We start from the raw sequence: 24,595 nt of genomic DNA, 5'->3' as shown, positions 1-24,595 counted from the left end.
GAAAAGAAAGAAAGAAAAGAAAAGCAGAATTTATAAATTTATAAATCCAAAAGAAACCAACTTCTAATAAATTTAATCAAGAAAGAAAACACAAACAATTAGAAATTTTAAGGGAGAATAACTACTGACTCTGAGGGTGTTTTAACAAATAAGTGAGAATAGCTCAACTTTTTTGAAAGAGAAGACTTGAGCGGAGCTTCTCTACTAGATCCTAAAATGTCTTCTGAAAGTAGGAGTAATTAAGTACCTCTGGCATTACTGAAAAATCAGTAATGAGATATCATTGAAACCTAATGGAAAATCTTGAAATAAGCTCTAGTATGTAAGAACCCAATATATGAGAAAGAAAACCAATTAGGAAGCAGCAGATGATTCAACAAATGTCAATGGGGGAAATTGGAAGCTTGGATGAAAAATCGAATTGGAACCCCACCTCTCATCAGCCACCAAAATAAATTCCAGGTGGATTAAAGAGTCGCATGTAAAAGAACAAACTCCATGAACAAGCTCCAGAAAACAAAGTGAATATTTAATCATCGCTGAGATGAGAAAGAACTGTTAAGTGTAAAATCTCAGAAAAGAAGAAACATGATGGAAAAACACTGGTGTATTTGATTACAACATACATACAATTTTAGATTTCAGTCCTTCAAAAAAATATAAACTTATTTAAAAAGCAAATGTTTCACTTGGGTAAATATTTGCAGCGAACATGACAAGAGGTAAATATCCCTATGTTACAAAGTAGTCCTAGAAACCAATCAAAAGAACTCATCTTCCCAGTAAAAAAAAATAAAGATAATCACAAAGGAAGAAATACAAAAAGCCAATAAAACGAAACAGACAACATATATTCATTCTCACTAATCAAAGAACTACAAATTAAAACTATAAGGAGAATTACTTTTTGCTCCTCTGGACTCGACAAAAATTTAAATAAATGTAATCCAATGCTGGAGAAAGTTCTTACTGTGGGTGGTGGGGGTGGATGGGTCTCTCACACTGGTGGCAAGAAGGACATTAGCACCACCTTTCTGGAAAACAATTTAACAGTTTGTCACAGGAACCTTTTCAAGTTCGTAACTTTAATCGAGTAATTCTCCTTCTAAGAAGCTATTTTAATGGAATAATCAATTTACATCAAGATTCTTCAGCATGGTGCCATTTAGAATAGTGAAGAAGCAGAAACCAAGAAAATGTCTAGGATTTAAATGGTTAAATAAGTTATATCACATCCATATGATGTAACAATTTAAAATCCATCCCTTTGAAGACTATTAGAAAAATAGTCATGATGTAATTGATATTTGAAAAAGGTGCACACAAAATGGTGTTATATAAGATGTTACCAATTTATGTAGATATGTAATATGCATAGAAATACTTGGAAAACACATATAAAAAGTTGTTTTCTCTGTGGTTTGTTACATGTGATTTTTTTCCATTACGTTTTATTGTATTTTCTACAATGAGAGTGAATATACGAGGGTTCTTCAAAACGATTGTAGAAAAATGGAATTAAAAGACAATACAGGGCCGAGCCCGTGGCGCACTCGGGAGAGTGCGGCGCTGGGAGCGCGGCGACGCTCCCGCCGCGAGTTCGGATCCTATATAGGAATGGCCGCTGCACTCACTGGCTGAGCGCCGGTCACGAAACAGACAAAAAAAAAAAAAGACAATACAAATTTTTCCATGAACTTTTTAAAAGTGCCCTCGTACATATATAATTCGTTTATTTTGTAATGGAGAGAGGTAACATTTGTTTTTACACCCTCGGCAACCCCCCCTATTCATCTTCCATGGGAAGATGTTTTGTATCAAGAGTGCTTGGAAAGTGAAGGAGAACGGCTGCTTCTACATATACCGTTCTCTGAGAAGCGCAATAGAAGTTCCTTCCTGAAGGGTTCACGCTCCCACCTGGCAGCCAGTGGCCTCAGGGAACAGGGTAGCGGGACGACACGAGCCTGGGCAGGCGTCCTCCTTCCCCGGGCGGGTGCCTCGCTTACAGCCTCTCGTGGCCGCGGGGCGTTTGTGGAGCTCCCAGAGCCAGTGCCCAGGCAGGTTCTGCCGGGAGGTGTGAGCCGAGGCCGCTGCACTGGCTCTTCAGCAGCTGCCCCGGGCCGGCCAGGCTCTGGGGCCCAGTGACGCCGCGGGAGCGCCTCGCCTGCAGGGGAGAAACCACGTGTCCGCAGGTGGCCCCGGCGCGGCCCAGGCGGTCGCGGGGAGCCGCGGCGGGGCGGGCCCGAGGTCGCTCTGCCAGGGGGCTCAGGGTGGGCCTGGGAAGCGCGAACGGGGGGCGTCAGGTGGGCGGGGCTCCGCCCGCAGGGACCCGCCGGGGAGGAGGAGCAGAGCCGCGCACACCGCAGGCGCTGCCCAAGTTCAGGTTCGATCGCGCGCTGGTGCCGGAGCCCCTGGGCAGCCAGGAATGACTTCAGGGCTGTGCCATCTGCTGCAGGGCTGCTTCTCGTTCCTGTCTCTAGTGGAACTCCCATTTTGATTTCATGTGCATGCTTTACGTTTTTCCCCATCCTTACTCCTTCACAGCCCGCTTTCTCTTTCTCTGTTATTTCCGATTCAACAATTTTTTCCTCTTTCTGATTTGCAGTGCTTTTGTGCTCTTTGACACTTAAACATGGAAACCGTTCATTTGTGGCTAGTTTCCTTGTACTCTTATTTATATTAAATAGTTATGTATTACTTAACGTATTATTTTATAACTAATGGATGATGTATCTTAGGAGAATCAAGAAATGGTGAAACAAGAAATTTGCATTTTGAAGTTTGGTGTGAGTGCAAACTGAATTCCATATCGCATTGATAAACGCTCACATTTTTCCAGCTGCCAAATTACTTCAGCCTGTATTACACTAGCCTGGGTTTCCCTCCACTCTCTCCTGCTAAGTCACCAACGTCTTTTTGCCTCCAAGATTCTTGCCTTAGGGAGACTCAGATAAGTTCCAGGGTTCTCCCTCCAGCTGGGGAGACTCATCCAGCCTTTCTCAGTGGAATGACCACTTTCCCAACTCTGCAGAGGACGGTCCACAGCTAGTACTGTGCTACACGTATAGGAGGGAAGGTACTTAGTTTCTTACAATGGATGGCTGAGGGCGTCGGGGCTTCTTACCTCCTGGTACCAGTTGAGAAGAGCTGCTCCACTGGGAGGAGACAGAGCCAAAAATCCTGCATGGGTGGGAGCACTTGGAGGGGCTGAGGCGAGGAAAAGGGAAGGGTTCCCGTAAGAGGCATCAGCTGCATCTATTTGTGGGCTGATTTTAGTCAGCACAGGAAATCGTATTCTGTCAACTTTTCCATTTTTCAGCTTTGGGGTTGTTTTGTTTGCCCCTTGTGATCCCATTGTGCCCTGCATTTCCGGTGCAGGCATCCTCCAGCAGAGGACTGGCACCTCCACCCCACAGCGCCTTTGTCCCACGTTCGCTGGCCTGAGGTGTCTCACATGTGTTCCTCTCTTCACCACCCTGTGCTTTCCCCTCCCCTCCGCTGCGGGCATGTGGCCACTGCCCAGGCTGGTGTGGAGCCCTGCATTCCCGGCTGGCACAGCACAGCTGCTGGGAGGGGGGAGGAGGTTCACGCGATTTTCCCCTTCCATTGAACAGACTCCTCCATCCCATGAGACTTGGCCCCAGTTCCCCAGAGGTTGAACTGGGAGGGAATATAGGCAAAAAAAAAATGCTGAGTACGCCCTCCATTCTGGTCTGCCTAGATGCCTACTCCCCTCCTCCCTGCCCCCCATGCACTGCCCAGAGTTTAAGGGGCAACCACGGTCCCCTGGTTGCTTGGGAGCCCACCATCCCTAACTTGGTCATTTTGTTATCCCAACAGACCTATTGGAGCCGGCTGCTAACAAAGCCCCAGCAGGCTGCCCAGACAGGCCCAGACATGCTGAGACAGACCTCTGACACCCCCACAATAGTAAAACTCCTTTAAAAAAATTTTAAACATGTTTCAGCTGAGCCAAGGGGAAAATGCCCAGCACACAATAGCAATAGCATCAGCTCACAGAGGACTCATCCTGTGCTGGGTACAGCCTGAACTCAGGGTTAAAAAAACAGGTTTGGCCCTTGGTTCTACTGTTTACCTGGCACATGTGCTTAACCCGACCAGAGTCATGGAGCCTCTGTGAAACTCCCTCTGGGACAGGAAACTCAGTACTTTAAAAGACTGTTCAATCCATTTGCAGAGAGCTCTGACCTTAGAAATATCCAGGTTCAATCCCTGTACAGGTCAGCCATCCCCCCCAAATTCTTCTCATATTGGTTAAGTTAACTCCTTGCAGTTTCTATCTTGAGTCCTAACTCTGTTTTCTGTGTCCACACAAAAGAAGTTCAAGCAACAAAGGCTGGTGGTGAAACCATTGACATCTAGGCAGACCTGGGCTTGGGACCTGGCTCAAGCTCTTACTAGCAGGTGACCTTGGGCTGGGAAATGGGACAATTTACAAGAAGCCCTTAGCACAGGGTAAAGCATGTAGCACATGGTGAGCACCCAGTGAAGCAGGCTAGTCTTTCCTCTTCCACTGGAGGCACCTTAAGTATTCAAAGACAGGTTTTATCTTCTCTTCTCCAGCCTAATGGTCTCCCTTTCCTTCAACCATTTCTTACAGGACTCATCTCCTGATCAGAATCCACCTTCCTGCTCACCCTCCTCCCTGGTCATTTACGTCCCCACAAAGTGGAGGCCCCAGAGTGCCCCACATACTAGTCAACCTCCCATTGTCTTGGTATTATTCTCCCTTTAATGCAGCCTGAGAATAGCCCATAGGAAGGGCAAGTGACTCCCAGGCACAATGGCCCAGGAATTAGGGAGCGAGACCCAGGACACACCTCTGTTTAGGTTTGGCACTCTTAACAGCTCCATTCTATAGCCCCATGCTCTACTGTTAACTTTTCCTTAATACTACTGCAAAGGCCCTGTTTAGCCTGAGACCTGCAGGGGGCGACCTGCACCCCTGCCTCGTTTGGCCATCACTAAACAGAAGCCATGGCTGAATTTAAGGCCGGAAGGGGGTTTCAGCCATGTGGGGATCAGGCAGGACGCAAAGTATCAAGAGGCTCCTTTCCTGTACCCAGCTTTAGCAAGGGGGTCAGGGACTGGTGAGGGCCCATTTCTCTCTGCCTTAGTTCTCTTGCTGATAAAAACAACAGAATATCAGGCTCTTGCAGATTTTCAGAGATTGCCTGGGCACCAAGTGCTGAGATCTCCTCCCCTACTCTCTGAACCCATCTCATCCTGATTCTCCCCCATCCCTTTCTTTCTGCCACCACATCTGCCTCTTTTAACTGGACATCCTCCCTCCTCTGCCATTTCCTTTTGTCAAGTTTGCCCCCAGAGAATGCAGCCACTCTCACAAAAATTCATCCACACCTCCCACATTGAAATATAGAGCCAAGCCTCTCTCCTGGACTGTAACACTCTTATCATGCATGGCTTGCTAATTAATAATAATGTTATTAATAGTTATTGAACCCTGCTATTCACCAGGCTCTGTGTTAGGAGTTAATATAACACACATGATTTTGTCCCTCGTGAGGCTTATAGCCTACCAGGGAAGACAGGTAGCAAACAAGTAAAGAGATAAGTGTGTAATTTCAAATCCATGATATATACTGTGAAGGAGTAAAAACAAAATTGCGATGATTTTTTTAAAAAAGTAATGGCGTTGCAGAGGGATTAGGGACCTGCTTGGAAGACCTGTCTGGAGAGGTGATGTCTTCTGCTGAGGTCTGAAGGATGAGAAAAAATGAGCCATGGGGTGAGCTTTCCACAAAGAGGGAACCGTGAGTGCGAAGGCCCTGAGTTGGTAAAGAGTGAGTGTGCGGAGTCACTGGGAGGAGAGCAGAATGGATGGAGCGCATGACCATGCCAGGAGCTGAGCCACAGCAGGGGGCAGGAGGCTGATAGTGGAGGGCCCTGCAGACCATGTTACGGGGTTGAAGCTAAGTGCAGTGGGAAGCCTTTGAAGAGTTTTAAATAAGATAGTGATAATCTGATTCATTCACTTGGCACTTCTGCGAATAAATTGGAGATGGGCAAGAAAACTACTAGGAGGACAAAGGAGGCCACTGTAGCAGGCCAGAAAAGAGATAAAAGTGACCTAGAAGGGTGGCGATGGCAGTTAGAGCTTTTGAATACATCCTGGTACCAGGCTAAGAGTTTTGGTTTTTGTTTTTCCCTTAGAGTCCATAGACTGAACAGTCCAAGAGTTTTATATGTGTTCTCATGCACTCATGTTCCATATATCACGTCTATGATCAAACTCATCATGTTACCCCTAAATTCTCTCTCTCTTTCTCTGTTTTTGTCTTCTTTTTCTCAGGAACTTTATCAGTTAGTGTTAGTTTTTGGCTGCAAGTGACCATAAACCCAAAATAGCAATAGTTTAAACAAAATAGAGGCTTTTTTCTCATGCAAACTAAGACTGGAAATGGGTCAATCCAAAGCAGGTATGGTGTCTGTATTAGTCCATTTCTGTTGCTTATAATGGAATACCTGAAACTGGGTAATTTGTAAAGAAACAATATGTATTGCTTACAGTTTTGGAGGCTGGGAAATCTGAAGTCCGGGGAACACATCTGGTGAGGGTCTTGTTCTGGGTGGTGACTCTACAGCAATGCAGGGTATCACATGGCATACATGGCAGGAGCAAGGGAGAGCTAACCACTTCACTTGTTCTCCTTTAAAAGCCATCAGAACCACTCTCATTCCATGAATGGATCAATCCATTCATGACGGTACAGTCCTCACAATCTAATCACCTCTTAAAGGCCCCACCTTTCAACTTCCTTAATAGGATATCCCACCCTCTTAATACTGTCACAGTGGGGATCAAGTTTCTAATACATGTGACATTGGGAGACACAATTCAACCAATAGCAGTTCCCAATAGTATCAAGGACACAGGCTCCTTCTCCCTTGTTGCCCTGCCATCCTTGGCACATGGCTTCTTCCTCATAGCTCAAGAAGGCTGCTGAGCTCCGGCCATCCCATTTACCTTCTAGTCAGCAGGAGAGTGAAAGGGATGAAACAAGGCATGTTCTTTCTCTTTAAGGGTATTTCCTGGAAGTTATACGTCGCTTCCATTTGCATCCATTGGTCATTCACATGTTGAAAAGAATGTAGTCTTTATTGATAACCAGTGCTCATTCCTGGGTTCTCACTAATGAAGAAGAGGAGAAAGGCTGTTGGTTCACAACTATCTCTTAGGCTCAAAATCATTCACTATCCTTGTGCCCATACCCACCCCCTTCCCAGCCCTCCATTCAGGCATCAAGTTCTATGGTTCTTGTTCTATAATTTCTTCCAAACTCATCTCTTCCTCTTCCTGCTACCTTTCTGACCCAGATCCCTGTCATCTTATACTGGACTATGAAGTAGCTTTTCTAGCTTCCAATTACACTACCACTAGACACATACTATTACCCCTCAAAAACCTTATATTGCTCCCTCTAAGAAGATTAAGTTCATACTCCTTATTTAGTGTCCAAGGCCCTTCACAGGTCCAACCACAGTTAACCCACCATAAAAACAGGTTTGGTTCAATTTTAGTAACATGAGCAGTAATGGTAGCAGTAACACCTCACATTTCTGCACGTAAGATTTCATTGCTTACAGAATGGAAAGCATGTGGCACCAGCAGTCAGAAAACCTGAGCTCATAGCCCCACTTAAGAATGGATCAGCTGTGTGAACTTGGCACGTCACGTACTTTCTATTAAGTACCTCTGACTATAGCTGGTTCTTGACAAACCCTGGGTTTTTTTCCTTTCTTGAGCCTCATTCCTCTGATCTGTAAGTTGGAGGTAAGCTTGTCTTACCTACTTCTCAGGTGGGTTATGAAGTTCAAATAAGAGGAAGCATGAAAAGCTGGGGAAACCATAAACACAGGGCACAAGCTCTTCTGCATCTCCGAAGGGCCCTAAGAAGTGAGCAGGCAGGACAGGAGACTCAGAGTCCCCATTTCGTGTTTGAGGACATGTGACTTAGTGAGGCTCAGTGGTTTGCCCCAGCCCTTAACTTGCACGGCTTAACCCTTAACATGACTGCTGTCTGCAAGGCTCTTGGGGTATGTGTTAAATTGGAGTTGTGTTATGGAGTGAGACTGTGTCGGGGCAAAGGAGAAAGAACATAAGTACAAAGTGAACTAAGTTTTTCTTTCAGTTTGAGCTGCTTGGTCATTATATAATTTCTTTGAGGACAGGCTGTCTGGTACCTAGAAAAAAACTGTGACTGGTGCTATAGAAAAACAGTGATTTTTAGTGGGAAGCCAGTTCGTACTAGTGGGCATAGGCAGAAAAAGCCCATTGTCCTTGACTGCCACAGTATCAGTTGTGTGGGGTCTGGGGTGGGGTCTGGTGGCTGGCCAGACTTTTTCTGAGAAAATATACATCAAAATTAATAAAGTAAACACCTATGTTGTCAAACTCAGAGTTAAGTAAATGCGAATATAGTTCACTGGGTAGTAGCTTTATAATTATTTTGTCAAGTTAAACACATGAAATTATTCCCACTTAGTTACCAATATTCTTAATTTGTTTTGTTCTTGTTTACAATTTAAACTGTGCATTTTATTTAAGGAATAAATGTGTCTTGAGGCTTTTCATTATTTCAGAAATTAGACTGTGGCCTCCTGAGGTTACCAGACTCTCGCTGTGGCCAAATTAAGCAGAGCCAGAGGGCTGGTGAGACTGAGCCCTGTTAATGGTGACCTCAGGCCCAAGGGAGCACAAAGAGAGTCACCACTTGTTAAGTGCTGGCTTCTAACACACAGCGTCCTATTTAACCCTCACAGTAACTTTTGTAGTAGAATCACCATTTCACTGATGGGAAAACTGAGGCCAACAGCAGGGGAGTAACTCGCCCACCATGGCGTGAGCTTGCTTGTTTACTTGCCTCTCCCCCGGTACGTAGTGGTTCTGTATGATAATGCCTCCTAGAGTGCCCAGCCCCTGTGAGAGGCCAGCAATTTCTTTTAATAAATAAGGGGCACTATCCTATGGTTTCCGGCGTCCAGTCTACACAGTTTCTCCTCTGTTGCCCAGCGCTCTGTGAAGAGGGCAGGGCAGGAGTAATCTTCCCATTTTAGAAATTAGGAAATGGAAGCTTTGGGAGGTGAGTGAGCCAGGATGTCACTGCTGGCCCAGAGTCCCTGCAGAGGGTCCTCCACCTGCAGCCCTCCCGTGCTGAGCCCCTGGTGCCTCCATGGCCCCTTCAACAGCTGAGCACTCCCGGGCCTGGCTGCAGCTCTCTGGACACCCCTTCTCTCCCCGATCTACTCAGTGCTTCAAGATCCCAGAGCTCAAGGTCACTTAAACCGACAAGCAAATGAACCTTTACTTGAGTGAGCTGGTGATGCTGCTGGCAGTGGGGATCTTTGTCTCAGAAGATAATTGTGTTTCCTGGAAAGTTTGTGGAGAATTGTGCCATTGCTTTACTAAACATGAGGGGTGTTTAGTAAAAATTGCTCAGATAAAAGTAGAAGCCCACGGTAGATAAGTGTTTACCTCGGCAATCATTGTCGTCATTGTCATCATCATTATCATCCATTATCATCATCTTCCTTATCAGCAACCTCAGCTCTAATGACAGATTTGACCAAAACAAAAGAAAAGGAGGCCTTTCGAGGACCTAACACCTGGTGGACTCCCCTCCATGCCTCCCCTCTGTCTCCCTAATTTCCATGAGTCAGTTTTTCCTCCCCATCTGTTTGCTTTTGGGCACTTTACACAACTGTCTGGGCTCTTTCATTTTGCTTTCTGTGGTTGCTCAACTTCAACATTTTCCCTCCTGACGCTTCTCCTTTGTTCCCTGGCAGTCTCCTCTCATCTGCCGGTTTCCAGTCCTATGAAGTGTCAGAGGCAGGCAGTGGTTTTCAGTCAGCATTTTGTTGCCTGGCAACATGTAACAAGCTCTTCTGTGGCAGCTGCTTCCTCTAAAACAGCCAGGGCTGGGGATGCTGGGACCAAGGAGTCTCCAGGGGCCTCTCTGGGGTCATGAGACAGATAAATTGGCTTCCATGGTGACTCAGAGAATAGCCATCCTTACTCTTTTTTAATGGCCTTGCACCAGCTTGCCCTCTCTGGTACTTTTTCAGGAATCTCAGGTGTTCAGTGGTCAAAATCTTGGGTTAGGAGCCATCAGAGCCTCTGTGGAAGTTGGGAGTCACCTGCTGCTGCTGCTGCCCAAGACATGGAAGACTGCTAAGTGGTTCCCACCTGAACTGAGCTCTTGGTTTATCTTGTTCCTATGGAATGCCACAGGCCTCCTGTCTGTGAAGACGCCTGGCTTCTGCATCTGCGGTCAGCCCAGCCACAAGTTCTCTGGAGACTGGGAGGGGGACAGAGTGTGATCCAAGAAACAGTTAACTCAGAGCTAGAAGGGCTTGAGAGCTTACGTAGCCTAATCCTCACATTTTACAGATAAGCAAACTAGGGCCCAAAGAAGGAAAGCAACTTAGAGATAATGGCCCTACACCATTATGTGTCAGAGTCACACAGCAAGTTGGAGAGACCTGAGCTCCCAGCTGAGGGTCTTCTTCCTGGGGCTCACATGACAGGTGCTCCGTTGGGCAGAAAGAGGCAGCACCATGTGGGAAGCACTCTGGACTTGGGCCCCATCATCCCCTCTCTGGCCTCCATTTCTGTGTCTGAACAGAATGAGGTCTGTCGGGATAGAGGGAGCCCCAAGACTCAGTGACACTGAGAGACAAAGCTGATCCACCCTGCTGCCCAGTCCTTTGACCATGTGTCCTTGGCTGTTCACTCTCTTCCCTAGAAAAGTGCAGAAGTTGAGGGGGTCCTGGGCCTCTGGGCTAATGCCCCTGAAGAGAATCTCATTGTGAGGGCAGAGACCCTCAGCACAGCCACTGTTGTGCTCCCCATAACACTCGTCACTGTGGGCTGATTTAGGGCAAGCCTCCTGTGAATCTGAGTCTTTTCAAAGACGGCCTCTCAAGATGGCAAGAATGGGGCTGTGGCTGCCCACTCCCTTTCCTAACCAGCTCTCCATCCTGTGTGCGGGCAATGGGGTAAGAAAAAGATAGTTCTCAGAGAATTACAGCTGCTTGGAGCTGGAAGGGGCCCTGATGCTCATGGGCCCAGACCCCCTCCATCCTCAGATGTGGAGATGGAGGCCCAGAGCTATGGGGCTGACACTAAGGGGGTTTTACACGGTTCCCTTCAGGCCCTGCAAATGAGGAGTTATCTCCAGACGGATTGGCTTTTGTCTTGCTTCTTCTTTTCCTCCAGCAACAATCTCTCAATTCAAAAGGCAGAAAAAGGGGTTCTGGTGCTGAGGGCATTCCATCCCCAGCTGTCTCCCTTCGTTCTGCTCCTGGGCCGAGGAGATGGGCAAGGAGGGTGCAGGAGCCTGGGCCTGAGTCCCGGTGCAGGGGCCTCCCTTCCAGCCGCTGCTCTCAGAGGTCGTGGGGAGTGCCTGCTTCGAGGACTTAGAGGTTCCTCCAGCAAGAAAGCCCCTCTTGGGGGAAGAGTTAGCCCAGAGGCCCAGGACACCCTCAACATCTGGGCTTTTCTAGGGAAGAGAGAACAGCTGAGGACACATGGTCAAAGGACTGGGCAGCAGGGTGGACCAGCTTTGTCTCTCAGTGTCACTGAGTCTTGAAGCTCCTTCTAGCCAGACATACTTCATTCTGTTCAGATACAGAAATGGAGGCCAGAGAGAGGATGACGGGGCTCAAGTCCAAGTGTGTGACTGACTGTCTCCATTCCTTTCTCCACATAGTATTGAGCTTCAGAATTAGCATTATATCTGATCTTTCAGAACTGTCCAGTTAATCGTGTATACCAAGGTCTGGGTGACTTGGCTGTGGGACAAGTGGGCCTGGACCAGCCCCCGAGAACCTACCCCCCACCCCTAGACTTTGTCACTCTTCACTTGGCCAGAGCCCACCCCCAGAAAACAGAGGAAGTGTACCTTCTTGGACCCCTCGGGCCTGTGGAAAGAGGTTAGAAGTTAGAGGCAACTGTACTCCCTGTGCAGGCTGCTTGTGGTCAGGGAGAATTCTGCAGTCCTCCAGAGCTCTGAGCCATGTCCCCAAACCAGGGCAGTTGCTGTGGATATCCCAGTCCTTACTCTCAGGCCAGACCCTCACCAGGTGTCCTTGCTCCTGATACCTCCACCTTTGGCTTCTATCTCTTCTCTGTCTCTCTTATTTCCCAGAGGCTGCTTTGCAACCTCTGCTGAGTCAGAACTATTCCCACTCACTCTGATGTCCAGGGCTCCTCCTCAGCATCCCCTCTTCTCAGTGGCAGGGAAAACGCCCAACCAGAACTTCCACATCCTGCCCTGGAAGACCTACTGCTCTGGGAAACAGAAACAAGAAAATTCCATCCTGTTTCTCTTTGTTCTCTTTGGTCACAGGGTGATCCCCACCTCCTTCCCACACTAACCCTGTCCAGGTGAGTCTGCAGCTCTGTGCCTTCCACAACATTTGCTTACCTGGGGAGCTGCCTGCCTTTAGTGCTCTTTGGAAAGCATAACTGAGAGGAGAAAGACACCCTTCTTTCCTTGGGGCTCTAGCCAGGACCACTGCGTACGCAGCACTTCCCTCCAGGGGGCACCATTCACATTGAAGTCTTCGTGAATGGCACTCCCAGGAGTTGCACAGTGCACAACCTATGCTGCTGAACAGGGCAGCCCTGGTTCTGGCTTGCTCCCTATGAAACATGGCTCATTGTAATACAGATCCAGGATCAGATGCCTGAGAAAGGGAGAATCCCCAGCCATCTCCCCACTCAATCTCTTTGGGCCTCCACTGCCTGAAAGGCTTACTATGGCCAAAGACAGGGCTGTGGACTCAGGCAAACCCAAGCTCAGACTCAGGCTGTGCCATTCAGCAGGTGTTTTATTTTGTTTCCTAATCTAACTGAGCCTGAGTTTCCAACTCAAGCAATGGGAAATGACAATTATGAATCTTGTTTTTGTGAGGATTAAACGCGATAATGAACATAAAGGTTTGGCCCACGTGGCACACAACTGGCACTGATAAGTGATGATGATCATTGTTATCTCTTACAATAAGGCAAATATCCAGTCCATCCTACCTTACAGAGTTAGTCCCAGAAATAAAATGAGATGGGAAATAGATCATCTCTAAGATTTTTGAGGAAATATTTGAAAGAATCCCAACTACTGTTATTCTTGTCTCCGTATATAAAAAACTAAGAACTGTGACGCCCCTAGGCTTCTGAGTCGTGCTCTGTGACTGATGGTGGATGTCGGGAAAAGGCTTAACCAGGAGAGAGAAAGCCTGCAGGCGCAGGCAGCAGACCGAGGCCCCGGGTGAGTGGAGCTGAATGAAAACCAAAGACAGCAGCTGGGAGAGAAAGCAGACACACGGAATGGCTTTAAACAGAAAGCAGAGGCCAACAGAGGGGCGGGAGATGAGATCAGGTGTAAGCGTCACCTCCCCCGAAAGCCCTTGTCCATTCACTGCTTCCTTTGGCAGATTTGCCCAGCTTCCTCCCAGTGCCTGCAGGCCAGGGCTGGCACTGGCCATGGAGATGTGCAAGTCTCAGGAGCAAGCACACAGATCCCATAGTGAGAAGTGACAGAGAGGAGCATGGGGTTAAAGGGGCTCCACAAGGCACTTAATCCAGGAGGGCTTTCTAGAGGGGGTGATTTCCCAGGCCTAAGGGGACTCCAGGCAGAGGGACAAGCATGCTCCCCTCAGCTCAGATGGGAAAGGGTGTTGGTGAGAGCCACACTCAAGGCTAGAGAGGTAGGTAAGGACCTTTTTCAGCACTCTAAGGGTTTTGGAATTACTCCTCTATCAAAGCCAACAGTTCCCAACCTTATTAGTTTACTTCTTTTATTCCAGCAATGCAGGAGAGATGGTATTCAGACACCTAACTTCTGCTGTGGGTGTGCCCTGGGTTATAAGTCATTTCCATCAGGTGAGATGGAGCCCAACCTTTCCTTTCCACTGAAGAAAGAATCAGAGTACAAGACAGCAAGAGTGATTTTATCAAAGGGATAGCCTTGAAACTACCGTAACATAAAAAAGTAACTTGTTCACAAATGTCATTTCCTGGACAACTATTAGTTTTAGAGACATTGTTTGTATACCCTAGTGTGTTCCCACATGGAGGCTGAGAACATCCCCTCTCCCCCTGCCCACACCCTAGGCTACTGGGAGCCACTCACGGATTTGGAGCCGGGGAGTGTCTTGTGTTTTGGAAAGATTTCCCTGGCTATGCTGTGGAGGGGAGATTTGAGGGAACACAGGATAATGACAAGGAGTTGTCATTTCCTGGACAACTATTAGTCCCAGAGACATTGTTTGTATACCCTAGTGTGTTCCCACATGGAGGCTGAGAACATCCCCTCTCCCCCTGCCCACACCCTAGGCTACTGGGAGCCACTCACGGATTTGGAGCAAGGGAGTGTCTTGTGTTTCGGAAAGATTTCCCTGGCTATGCTGTGGAGGAGGGATTTGAGGGAACACAGGATAAGACAAGGAGAACAGCTGGGGAGACCACTGAGGAATATATGTGTGACAGGATGCCGCTTCCACCGAGGCAGTGCAGAGAGGGCAGGTAATGAGCAGGGTTGGGGACAAGTTGAGCTTGATTTACCTTTTGTCCCCCCAGAGATGTCCTATTGTTGGGTAGACCCGATTACCTACTCCTGACATAGCTCTTTTGACTCTGGTGGGGGCCCCCTCGAGCAGGGCCCCTGTGATGTTTCCTTGTACGCCATCTGTATCTGACCAACAGTAGGTGCAAAATGCAAGTTTGCTGAATAAGCAAAACAACCTGAAGCAAACAAAGACTGGTGTCCCCTCAGGGATGGTCAACTCCTTGGAGGCAGAAACCCTTCTCCACTTAGGGTGGGGCTCCCACTGTGAGTCCTCATGGGAGAGGGCAAGAAAGAGACTGAACATGTGAGAGGAAAAGGAGAAAGGAGAGAGGAGAGATAAAAGGGAGGTGGGCACAGTGCTTCAAAGGAGGAAACGAGAGAAAGAAGGATGAGAGAGAAGGAAGACCAGAGAGAGGCAATGGCAAGAAAAATAGAGGAAGGGGAGGAAGGAAAATGAGGGCTTGGGGCTCAGGATGGCAGTTCATGCCAACTGTGCCAATTTGTTCACGTGGCCCAGCACTGGCGACTTTGAGAAAGGACTGCTTTATCCTCCCAACTCACCACAGCCTTGTACTGAGCTAGCCCTTCCACCTGGACCACTCGCAGCCCACCCCACCCTCCAGCTGCACCCTCGCTCATCCTCAGGGCTCCCTGTAAATGCTGCATCTTCAGAGAGGGCCCCCTGCTCACTGCGCCCATGCCTCCCCTTGGCAGCACTTGTCTCCATGGTTACTTGGCCTTTCTTTGCTTTAGTGTCATGTGGTGTCTGCCTCCTTCCTGAACTGTAAGTTCCATCAGGTAGGCACCAAGCCTGGCACCTGGTAGGGGCTCATTCCTTTCTGTTGACTAAATGAACTCATTTATTAAGCCCAAAATATGTGCCAGGCACTGTGCAGGGTATTATGTTTGTTGTCTCATGTAATCATGCCCATGATCCCATGAGAGGTTTTACAGAGGGAAACCTGAGACAGAGACAGGTAAGTGCCTTACCTGAGCCACACAGCTACCAGGTGGCAGGGCTGGTATCCAAACCCCCATCTAGTAGACTCTCTGCCATCCCCTCTCCACCACACCACCTCCAAATACCGTGGAAAACATGCTTCCAGTGGGAACATTGCTTCTTCCAAACATATTGTTTTTCTCCATTTTCATGCATTTTATTAAAACGTTTCCAAATCAGGAAACATGGAAATATTTTTTAATAAGAAGAAAGAAAACATTGCAAATTGAGAAACTGACTCAGAAAGATTTGCCAGAGGAGCCATCTGGTTTTTAATTTAATAACCATTCAAAGAGGTTGACAGCACTCCCCTTTAAGAAGATGGACTGTGGAAGGAATGCAGCTGGCTTCCCTCAAATGGTGTGTCCATTTGCAAGGTGGAGCTGCTGAGCAAACAAAGCGACAAGAGACCTGAGAAGAGAAACACACACCAAGAAATGCTTAGCTGACGTGACTGTGTGAACGTCCCCACAAGGCCACAGAGTTTGCATCCAGATGTGTGACACCAGCCAGCTGTCCCAACCCTTCCATAGTTGGTCAAAAGTCTCCAAGAAAACTGCTTGAGAAGAGATGACACCACATCAAGGAAAAGCCATACCAACCAAAGCCCTGTGTTCACAGAAAGAGAACAAGCTGTGTCTGGGTGACAGCAAGTCACAACTTGTTTGTTGGAGCTGTTGTGCTTTGGTGGTGCTGGTTTTCTCTCCTTTTAAAAATAACCGGAGGCCTTGCACCCATGCTGTTTGTTCTTCAGAGCTGGAAATAAAAGACTAGATTTAGATTGGCCTTGGAAATATCCAGGGCTGTTACCTTGAATTACCTGGTAGAGGGGAAACGTCCTTATTTTCCTAAATTCAAAGCCCAATTCTTGAAAAATAGGACACCGTCTAGAGGGGTGAAGCGGGTGGAGGGAGTGACTTTATGTATGCACATGTCATCACGGCATGTGGTCTACTAGGCTGCAGTCGGCCCTGGGTCTCCACAGCCATTTATTTCACATTTTAAGGTGTTTATAAGGGAAATTATTTTTCAGAAACGAAATAACTTTTTTTTTTTTTTGCCTTGATATGAATTCCCCCATAGCTGGAATAAGCAGTAACAGCCCTGCAGCCACCATAAGCCGTTTATTCCTCAGCCAGCTTGGAAATTTCAAGGGTACCCTTTCATACACCTCAAGCATTTCCCAAGGCCTCCTAAACTAAGGCTCGTAATGTCCCTAAGAAATGGTGATTTCACCCCATTTTCTCCTCCAAGCTGGAATTGCATGCCCTAGCACACTGAGGGCACCTGATAATTAGGAGGCTGATTATACTGGGGATCTGGACAAAGGCAGAAGTAAGGATGGGAATAAAACTCAGGACTCCATGAAAGTGTCTGCCCTTTAGTAAATAGCTTCCCGGGCTCCTTAATACAGGCTGGTAACAGCCAGTCACACACAGAGCCTCCTGGCCATCATCCCACCGGCCGTGACTGAGCCGGCGCTTCGTCAAGCTGGGGTGGTCCCTACCCAGGTGCACAGTTGCTGTCCCTACACCCCACCCCATTCCCTGCTCATGGCAGCTGCCATATTTAGTAACCCAAAATGTGGGTTTCAGTCCCATCTTCGCTTACTTGCTGTTAGAAGCTAGTTAGGTTAGTTACTCTCTTGAGCTTCTCAATGCTACATTGTAAAGTCAAGGTCCGGCCCTTACTTATCCTGCTGACCTGTCCTGCTGGCTTCTGATGAAGACCAAGTGGGATCATTCATTCATTCATTCATCCATTTATCCATTCATTTGACAAGTATTTATTGAGCACTAGGGATACATGAGTAAACAAAACAGAAAAAGTCCTTTTCCTTCTTGAAGCCTTCATCCTAATGGGGGTTGACAGTCAATAAACACAAAATAAGCCAAGTACATATCATGTCAGGTGGTGATACATGCTGTGGAGAATGACGCAGGAAAGGAAGTTGGGGCCTGGGGGTGTGGGGCAGCAGTACAGTAATAGACAGGGCGGTCAGGGAACGCCTTCCTGAGAAGCTGACATTTCAGTGAAGTCCTGAAATTGTCTGGGGTAAGAGCCCAGTATCTGGGGTAAGCAGAAGGACTATCAGGTACAAAAGCCCTGAGACAGGAGTGAAGCTGGGCTGTTGACAGAGCTGTAGGGAACCCAGGAGCAGAGTGGCTGAAGAAGTGGGCTGTGGGAGATGTTCTCAGAGAGGCCCCAGAGGCTGGGGAGGGGGGTTCTTTAGGCTCTTGTACAGCCCATAAGGACTTTGGCTTTTGTTCCAAGGGACACGGGAATTTTGTTGTACTTTTTGGAAGGACCACTCTGGCTGCTGTCATGAAACTAGACTGGAGCGGGGGTATGGGGTGATGGGCACGGGTCATACTGATAGAAGTGGGGAGGCCAGTCAGGTGACCAGTGCAGGGGTCTGGGTGAGAGGACTGGGGCTGGACTGGGGTGGTAGCAGACAAGGGGGTGAGAAGTGGTCAGATTCTGGAAACATCTTGAAGGTGGAGATGACGGGATTTGATGGAGACAAGGTGTTTAAACTGCAAGTCACCATACAAAGGGAAGGGGCTGTGGCCCCCCCAGAAAAACATGGGTCAAAGAAGATTACAGGAGAACCTGGGAGGAGTTACCGTTTTCCTACACAGCAGTGTCTGCTACTGGTTCTTCCTCCATGTCCCAAGGCTGCCCTTGTCACTTAGGATGAAGTTTTAGGTGGGAGGCTCTTGGAGAGGCAGTCACACGCCTCTACCTGTGTCACACACCGAAGACTGATGAAGCCCCTCCACGTTCACTCTTCACCACAGCCTTGTGAGATGGGCAGGGCAGACATTATTATGCCTGCTTCCCTGAAGGCAAAACAGACCCTGAGACAGCAGAGCGATTTGTGCAAGGTCATAAAACCATTAGGGCACGAAAGGCAGTCTGTGGGCTCCAGATCCTGTGTCTTTCTGCTATACCAAGGCTAGACATCTACACACATGATGGTAACAGCAGAGCAATGGCCAACATTTCCTTAGTGCGAATGTGTGCCAGGTACTGCTCAACTCATTGAACACTCACAGTAACGCTATGTGAGCTGGTACAAGTATTATCCCCTTTTACAGCTGGGAAAACTGAAGACAAGCTCATGCAGAGACACTAAGGTGCAAAACCCAGATTCAAACACAGGTGGTCTGGCCCTAGAGCCTGTGTGTTCAACCAGTCAGCCTGGTGGTCTCCTGTGCAAGGCAGGATGTGGGCGGCAGATGGGTAGTGCAGATACTGAGTGGTGTGGCGGTAGAGGCAAAGAGCTCACGTTGGCTGGGCCGCTCGGGACAGGATTTGAGTTGGGTCTGGAATGGTCAGTTAGAAGATCAATGAGGGTGGTGGCAGATGTGACAGGAGCAAGAGAGGTATATGTACAAGGCAAGCTCAGAGCACAGCAACATTGAAGAGGAGGCCAGAGGAAGAAGCCAAGAAAGCACGGTCAGAGTGGGAGGAAGCCAGGAGAGCAAGCCACAGAAGACGCCAAACGAGGGCAGTGTTCTGAGGAGGGTGGCCGACGGGGTCATGGGCCACCAAGGGGCCAGGTCAGATTCACGTTGCTGAGTTCTTCATTAGAGGATTGGCAAGCACAGGGTCCACGGCGCAGGGTGCAGGGGTCTGACTGTGTGAGTCTGAAGACGGCCTGGAAGGTGAGGACAAAGCAATCCATGTGGCTGGAGTTCTGTGGGAGGCCTGGCTCAATTCTTGCAAGTTTCCAACAAACAAACTAGACCCAGAAGAAATGGCTAAAACAATTGTATCACTTAGATCCATGTGAAAAAAGTAAAAACAAAAAAAAAAAAACTGGTTAAAAAATTATTCAAACTCCTTTGGAAAAGAAGGGAGGAAGAGGCAGTCATTTCACTTTGGCTTATTTTCTGTCACCTTATTGCTGTAACAGGTCACAGCCAATGTGAAGAAGCTGAGTTCTTATTAACAGTGAGAACTGACTCCAAGCCCAAGACATTTGGCTGCCATTTTGACAAAAGTTTATTTGCCAAAGAGAACAGCTGAAGTCATTTTAACATGCTTCACGGAATTACTGAAGCAAGCATCAGTTTCACAGGGGGACAGGAAAGGCGGCGAGCAGGCTGTATTCATTCCACAAATATTTACTGAGCACCTATTATGTGTTAGGCCCTGAGAAGGTACCAAGAGAAGGCTACAAAGAGGACTGTAATATAATTTCAGCATTAGACAAATAGGCCAATGGAACAGAATAGAAAACTCAGAAATAGCACCACGTCTACATATAATGTATATGATAGAGGCGGCATTGAAAGTCAGCAGAGGAAAGAATGAAGCAGGCAATAAGTGGAGCCGGGATAATTGGTTACCCACATGAAAAAAATGACACAAAATCAATTCCAGGTGGATTAAATGAAAAGGACAACATTTTAAGACATTGAAAGAAAGTCTTATAACCACAAGGAAGAATTTCTTTAAAAAACATATGTCACTAATTATAGATGAAAAGGATGATAAATTCATATACAGTAAAATTTAAAACTTTTGTTCATCAAAAATACTACAGAGAAAATAAAAACACAGGGCACAACCTGGAAGAAGATATTTGCAACACATCAACTGACAAAGTTCTTGTCATCTAGACTATATAAAGAACTCTTAGAATCAGTAAGAAATAGACAAAAACGGGCAAAAGTCATGAATGGCACTTCACAGATTAGAAAACGTGAGTGACGAATAAACATGTGAAAGGATCCTTAAGCTTTTATCATGGAAATGCAAAGTAAAAGGTGAGATACCATCTTACCCAGTAGTTTGGCAAAAATTAAAGTCAGGAGCTATGATTAAGAATGTTTGTAACGGTATTGCTCATTAGAGGAAAAACCTGGAAACCATCTAAATGTCCGTCAATAGGTGAATGACTGCATAAATCGTGGCATGTTCCTATGATGAAATACAATACAGGAATGAAAATACACAATAGCCACAAATGTTAACATATATGTTGACTGGGAAAAAAACAATTTATAGAACAGTTCGTTGTATTAGTTATCTATTGCTGTGTAACAAATTCCCCCAGCATTTAGCAGCTTGCAACAACAAACATTTGCTATCTCATGGTTGTTATGGGTCAGGGATTCAGGTGCAGCTTAAGTGGGCACCTCTGGCTCAAGGCCTCTCCTGAGATGGAGTCAGGCTGTGGGCCAGGGCTGTGGTCTCATCTCAAGGCTCAGCTTAATGAGTATCTGTTTCCAAGCTCACTCATGTGGTTGTTGGCAGGCTGTGGCCCCTCACTATGTGGGCTTATCCACGGGCTTGTCCCATGATGCGGTGGGTGGCTTCTCTCAGGGAGAGTGATCCAAAAGAGAACAAGTGAGAGATCACCCAAGACAGAAGCCACAGTCTTATTATAATCTAACTGGAGAGGAGAAAGCCCATCACTTCTGCCACATTCTATTTGTTAGAAACAAGTTCCTGGGTCCAGCCCACCCTCAAAAGGAAAAGATTACTAAATTGTGTGAAGATCTCAGGAGGAGGGCGAACGTTGGGGGCCGTTTTGAAGCTGCCAACCACACTCTTGTAGTATGATTTCATTTTTATGAAGTTCAGAGACAGGCAAAACATATATTGTATATTGATAAATTAAAATAAATAAATAAATAGGGCCGACCCCGTGGCTCACTTGGGAGAGTGCGGCACTGGGAGCGCAGCGGTGCTCCTGCCATGGGTTCGGATCCTATATAGGGATGGCCAGTGTGCTCACTGGCTGAGCACGGTGCGGCTGACACCAAGCCAAGGGTTGCGATCCCCTTACCAGTCACAAAAATAAATAAATAAATTTAATTTGGTTAAATTGAATTAAAAAAAGAAACAGGCAAAACAAAATTACATGTTGTTTAGGTAATCATATCTGTGTGAAGCACTATGAAGAAAAACCAGGAGATGATAAACATGAAATTCAGGATAAGGGTTACCTCTGGGGGGAGGTGGGGGGCTGAGCATGGAGAGAACGCACAAATAGATTCAACAGGTTGGCGACGGATGGTGAGTTCGCAGATGCTTATTTCCTTTTTATGCTTCATAACTTAATTTAATGTTACATGTATTTGCACTTTTTTCTCTTTGGTTTGGTTTTATGTTTGATGTTATCAAAGTTATACATGCATACACTTTGGAGTCGATCGTTCTGTAGTATTTTCTGTCCTCCACCAATTCTTTCCATTTACTCTTCCCCAGAGGCAGCTACTTTTACCTCCTTTCGCTGATTGATTTTGGTATTTCCTCCGTGTCTCTGAGCAGCATGGTTGTATTGCTACTTGTCGATGCTTTGGCTTTAGGCATTATCTATTCACTTCCCACGAAGGAACATGAAGATTCAGCTCCCTTCCCTCCCCTCCAGATCTTCCTGTCCCCCCATCCTCCTCTTATCATTTCATCATAATTTTGGTCAAATCAGTAATCAGCGTTTACATGACTCAGTCCACACTAATTTGACTCTATTCATAGTTGAGCCTTGTAGTAATATATGACAGCTTTTCCTTTCTTGCGGAACATTTTTTTCTCCCTAGAGTTGTTAATTATCATGTTTTTCATTTGCTTAGTTTCCTATGTATTTATCACTAATTCAACTTCAAACTCTGGCAGTTATCTAAATCTTTTCTCAGATGTTCGGTCACATCAGGTTTTCTATCAATCGTCTTCTGGGAAATGTGTCCCAGAGCTTCTGACCTGCTCCCTCCTGGACTGATTGCCCTCCACGCCCGGTGCATGGCTATCCTTCAAGGGTCTCCCTGCACCAGCACCCTGAGCCTTCTCTCTCCTCCATCGATCTCATTGCCTCGATCCCTTGCCTTCCCCCTTCTGGGTTTACTCCTTTGTTTTGGTGAACCACACTCTCCTGTGGCTTCCTGAGAAAGGGTGCATGGGAGGCAAACATCTGAAAATGTGCACATCTGAAAACGTCCTCATTCTACCCTCAGACTAACTAATACTTTGAGTGGTTCAGAAATCCAGTCTCTTTGGTTTGGAATTCTGATTTGGAAATAATTTTCCTCCAGAAGTTTGAAGGCTTTATTCCATGGCCTTCTAGCTTCTGCTATTGCTGTGAAATAGTCGAAAATCATTCTAATTTATGATTCTTTGTGTTTGACATCCCCACCCCCTACCCTGGAAGCTCTATAGGATTTCCTCCTTTCCTCCTGGTGTTCTGAAAGTTCCCAGTAATGTGCCATGTGACTCTATTTTCATCCACTGTGCTGGGGACAGTGGGCCTTTGATTTAGAAACTCATGCTATTCCGTTCTGGGAAATTTTTTGAATGATTTCTTTAATAATTACTTCTCTCCTTTTTCTTTCCCCTTCTTCTTTTCCTCTTTTTTTTCCCCCAGTTTTTTTTTTTTGTCTTTCTAGAACTACTACTATTTGAATTGGCAGACTGATTCACTCATTTTCTCATATTTTCTCTTCACTTTCATTCTCTATGTCTTTTTCTGCCTTTGGGGAGACTCCCTCAATTTATCTTCCAGCCCTTCTAGGGAGGCTTCCTTTGTATAGCATTCCATTCTTGTCTCATGGGTCCAATATCTTATTTTATGTCCCTCAACATTAATTATAGGATTTTTTTTTCAAGAGTTCTTTTTTGTGAATGGTCTGTATTTGATCCAGAGTCTTTTTCTTTATTTAATTGACTTATTTGGTATGTGTCTTTAATGTTAGAGACTTTCCTCAGATATCTGGGGATTCCTCATTACCTGCTTATTTTTAAAAGTAGGGAACTAAAAACTTTCAGTTGTAAGGGACTCAAGGAAGCAAAAGTAGACATATGTGTTTAATCTACAATCTTTGCCCAGTCAGTCTTTTGTATCCTTCATTTATTTCACAATATTAAGAAGTGGAAAAAAAAAAAAAAAAAAAACTACACAGTTCACACCCTGAAGGATAAATTAATAACTATAATAACTACCTTTAGCTCAAAGAGAAACTACATCTTTTCCTTCTCAGCCCTTAAAGAAAAACATGAAAAAGGTCTCTATTGCAAAAAATAGCACGAGATTAGTACGTGAATTTGTGACATGTGTAAACCACTCTAAAATTGTGAATAGGTCTAGAAACGTTTTCTCCCTCCTCTCTACTCCCACAGTCCTGAGTCACCAGCCCGGCTTTCTCGCTCATCACTTCCTGCTTGGTGAGTTGCATGCATGTCTTATCTCCATGACGATGCTCCAGGCGCTGCAGAGCAGGGTGCATGTCCGGTTCATCTCAGCATCTTCTAGAGCCCCCGCCAGAGGAGAGATCACAGAAGTTTGATAAACAAAGAATGAATGATATTCTCAAGATCTGCTTCTCCTCTCCTCAGCACACACAGTTAGCATCAATGGGATTTTATATGGTGAATAAAAAAGAAACCCACGAGAACATAAAGGGAATTTACAAAAAAAATTTTTTAAAGGCAGTAAACAGACATCAATTTAAAAAACACATTATCTGATGCTTTATACATAATTCCACTTTGATCTCTAATCTCTTTGCCTCTGAGTCCACCTCCATATGAACAGGATGGTCCATGATCCTGATGGCAGCCGAGCAGCCAGGGAATACTAGTTTAAGCCTCAAGGTTTGTAAGGAAAGGAGGACTGTGGAGAGACCCATGTGCACAGCAAAACCAATGATGTACACAGTATATGGGCTACAATTTAAATCCTAACCTCATGGTTTGGCATTCAAGGCCCTCCATTGCTTCTCCTTGAGCACCTGCAAACCTTCTAGCAGTTCTCTGTCTGGGGCCTGACTTCTTTAATCAGTTGCATATAGCTGCTAGAATAATCATTCTCAGATGCCAAATATCTCATATCCCTTTTTGTCCTAGAGCTTACAGTAGATTTCTTTTGTCCCTGCATCAAATAGTTCTCTAGCCTCAACTTCAAGGCATCTTCATGAACACCACATCACTCCCCTGTTGAAACCCTCTTCCTACTGCACTTGTAAATCCACGTTCC

The 24,595-nt window shown here is 46.3% G+C and overlaps 1 protein-coding gene and 1 long non-coding RNA gene across 5 annotated transcripts in view; one reads left to right on the top strand and one right to left on the bottom strand.

Moving 5' to 3' along the window:
* KCNN3 (potassium calcium-activated channel subfamily N member 3) overlaps positions 1–24,595 on the top strand; it is a 158,341-nt gene that overhangs the window by 99,836 nt on the left and 33,910 nt on the right. For 3 of the 4 annotated variants that reach the window (XM_063104856.1, XM_063104854.1, XM_063104853.1), the window contains exon 4: positions 23,740–23,784. The exons of the other annotated variant lie outside the window; for it this stretch is intronic. In XM_063104856.1, the coding sequence (XP_062960926.1) occupies positions 23,740–23,784 (45 nt within the window). The remainder of the gene's footprint in view (positions 1–23,739; positions 23,785–24,595) is intronic. 4 annotated transcript variants of the gene reach the window in all.
* On the bottom strand, positions 6,545–7,554 carry LOC134383617 (uncharacterized). Its single transcript, XR_010024192.1, has 3 exons — positions 7,485–7,554; positions 7,010–7,174; positions 6,545–6,620 (listed from the first exon to the last, which is right to left on the bottom strand). It is a non-coding gene; the product is annotated as an uncharacterized LOC134383617 (long non-coding RNA).

The sequence above is a fragment of the Cynocephalus volans genome, chromosome 8 (genome assembly GCF_027409185.1).
Source record: "Cynocephalus volans isolate mCynVol1 chromosome 8, mCynVol1.pri, whole genome shotgun sequence".
In the NCBI taxonomy this organism is placed as follows: domain Eukaryota; kingdom Metazoa; phylum Chordata; class Mammalia; order Dermoptera; family Cynocephalidae; genus Cynocephalus; species Cynocephalus volans.
This window is presented reverse-complemented; position numbering and strand designations above follow the sequence as displayed.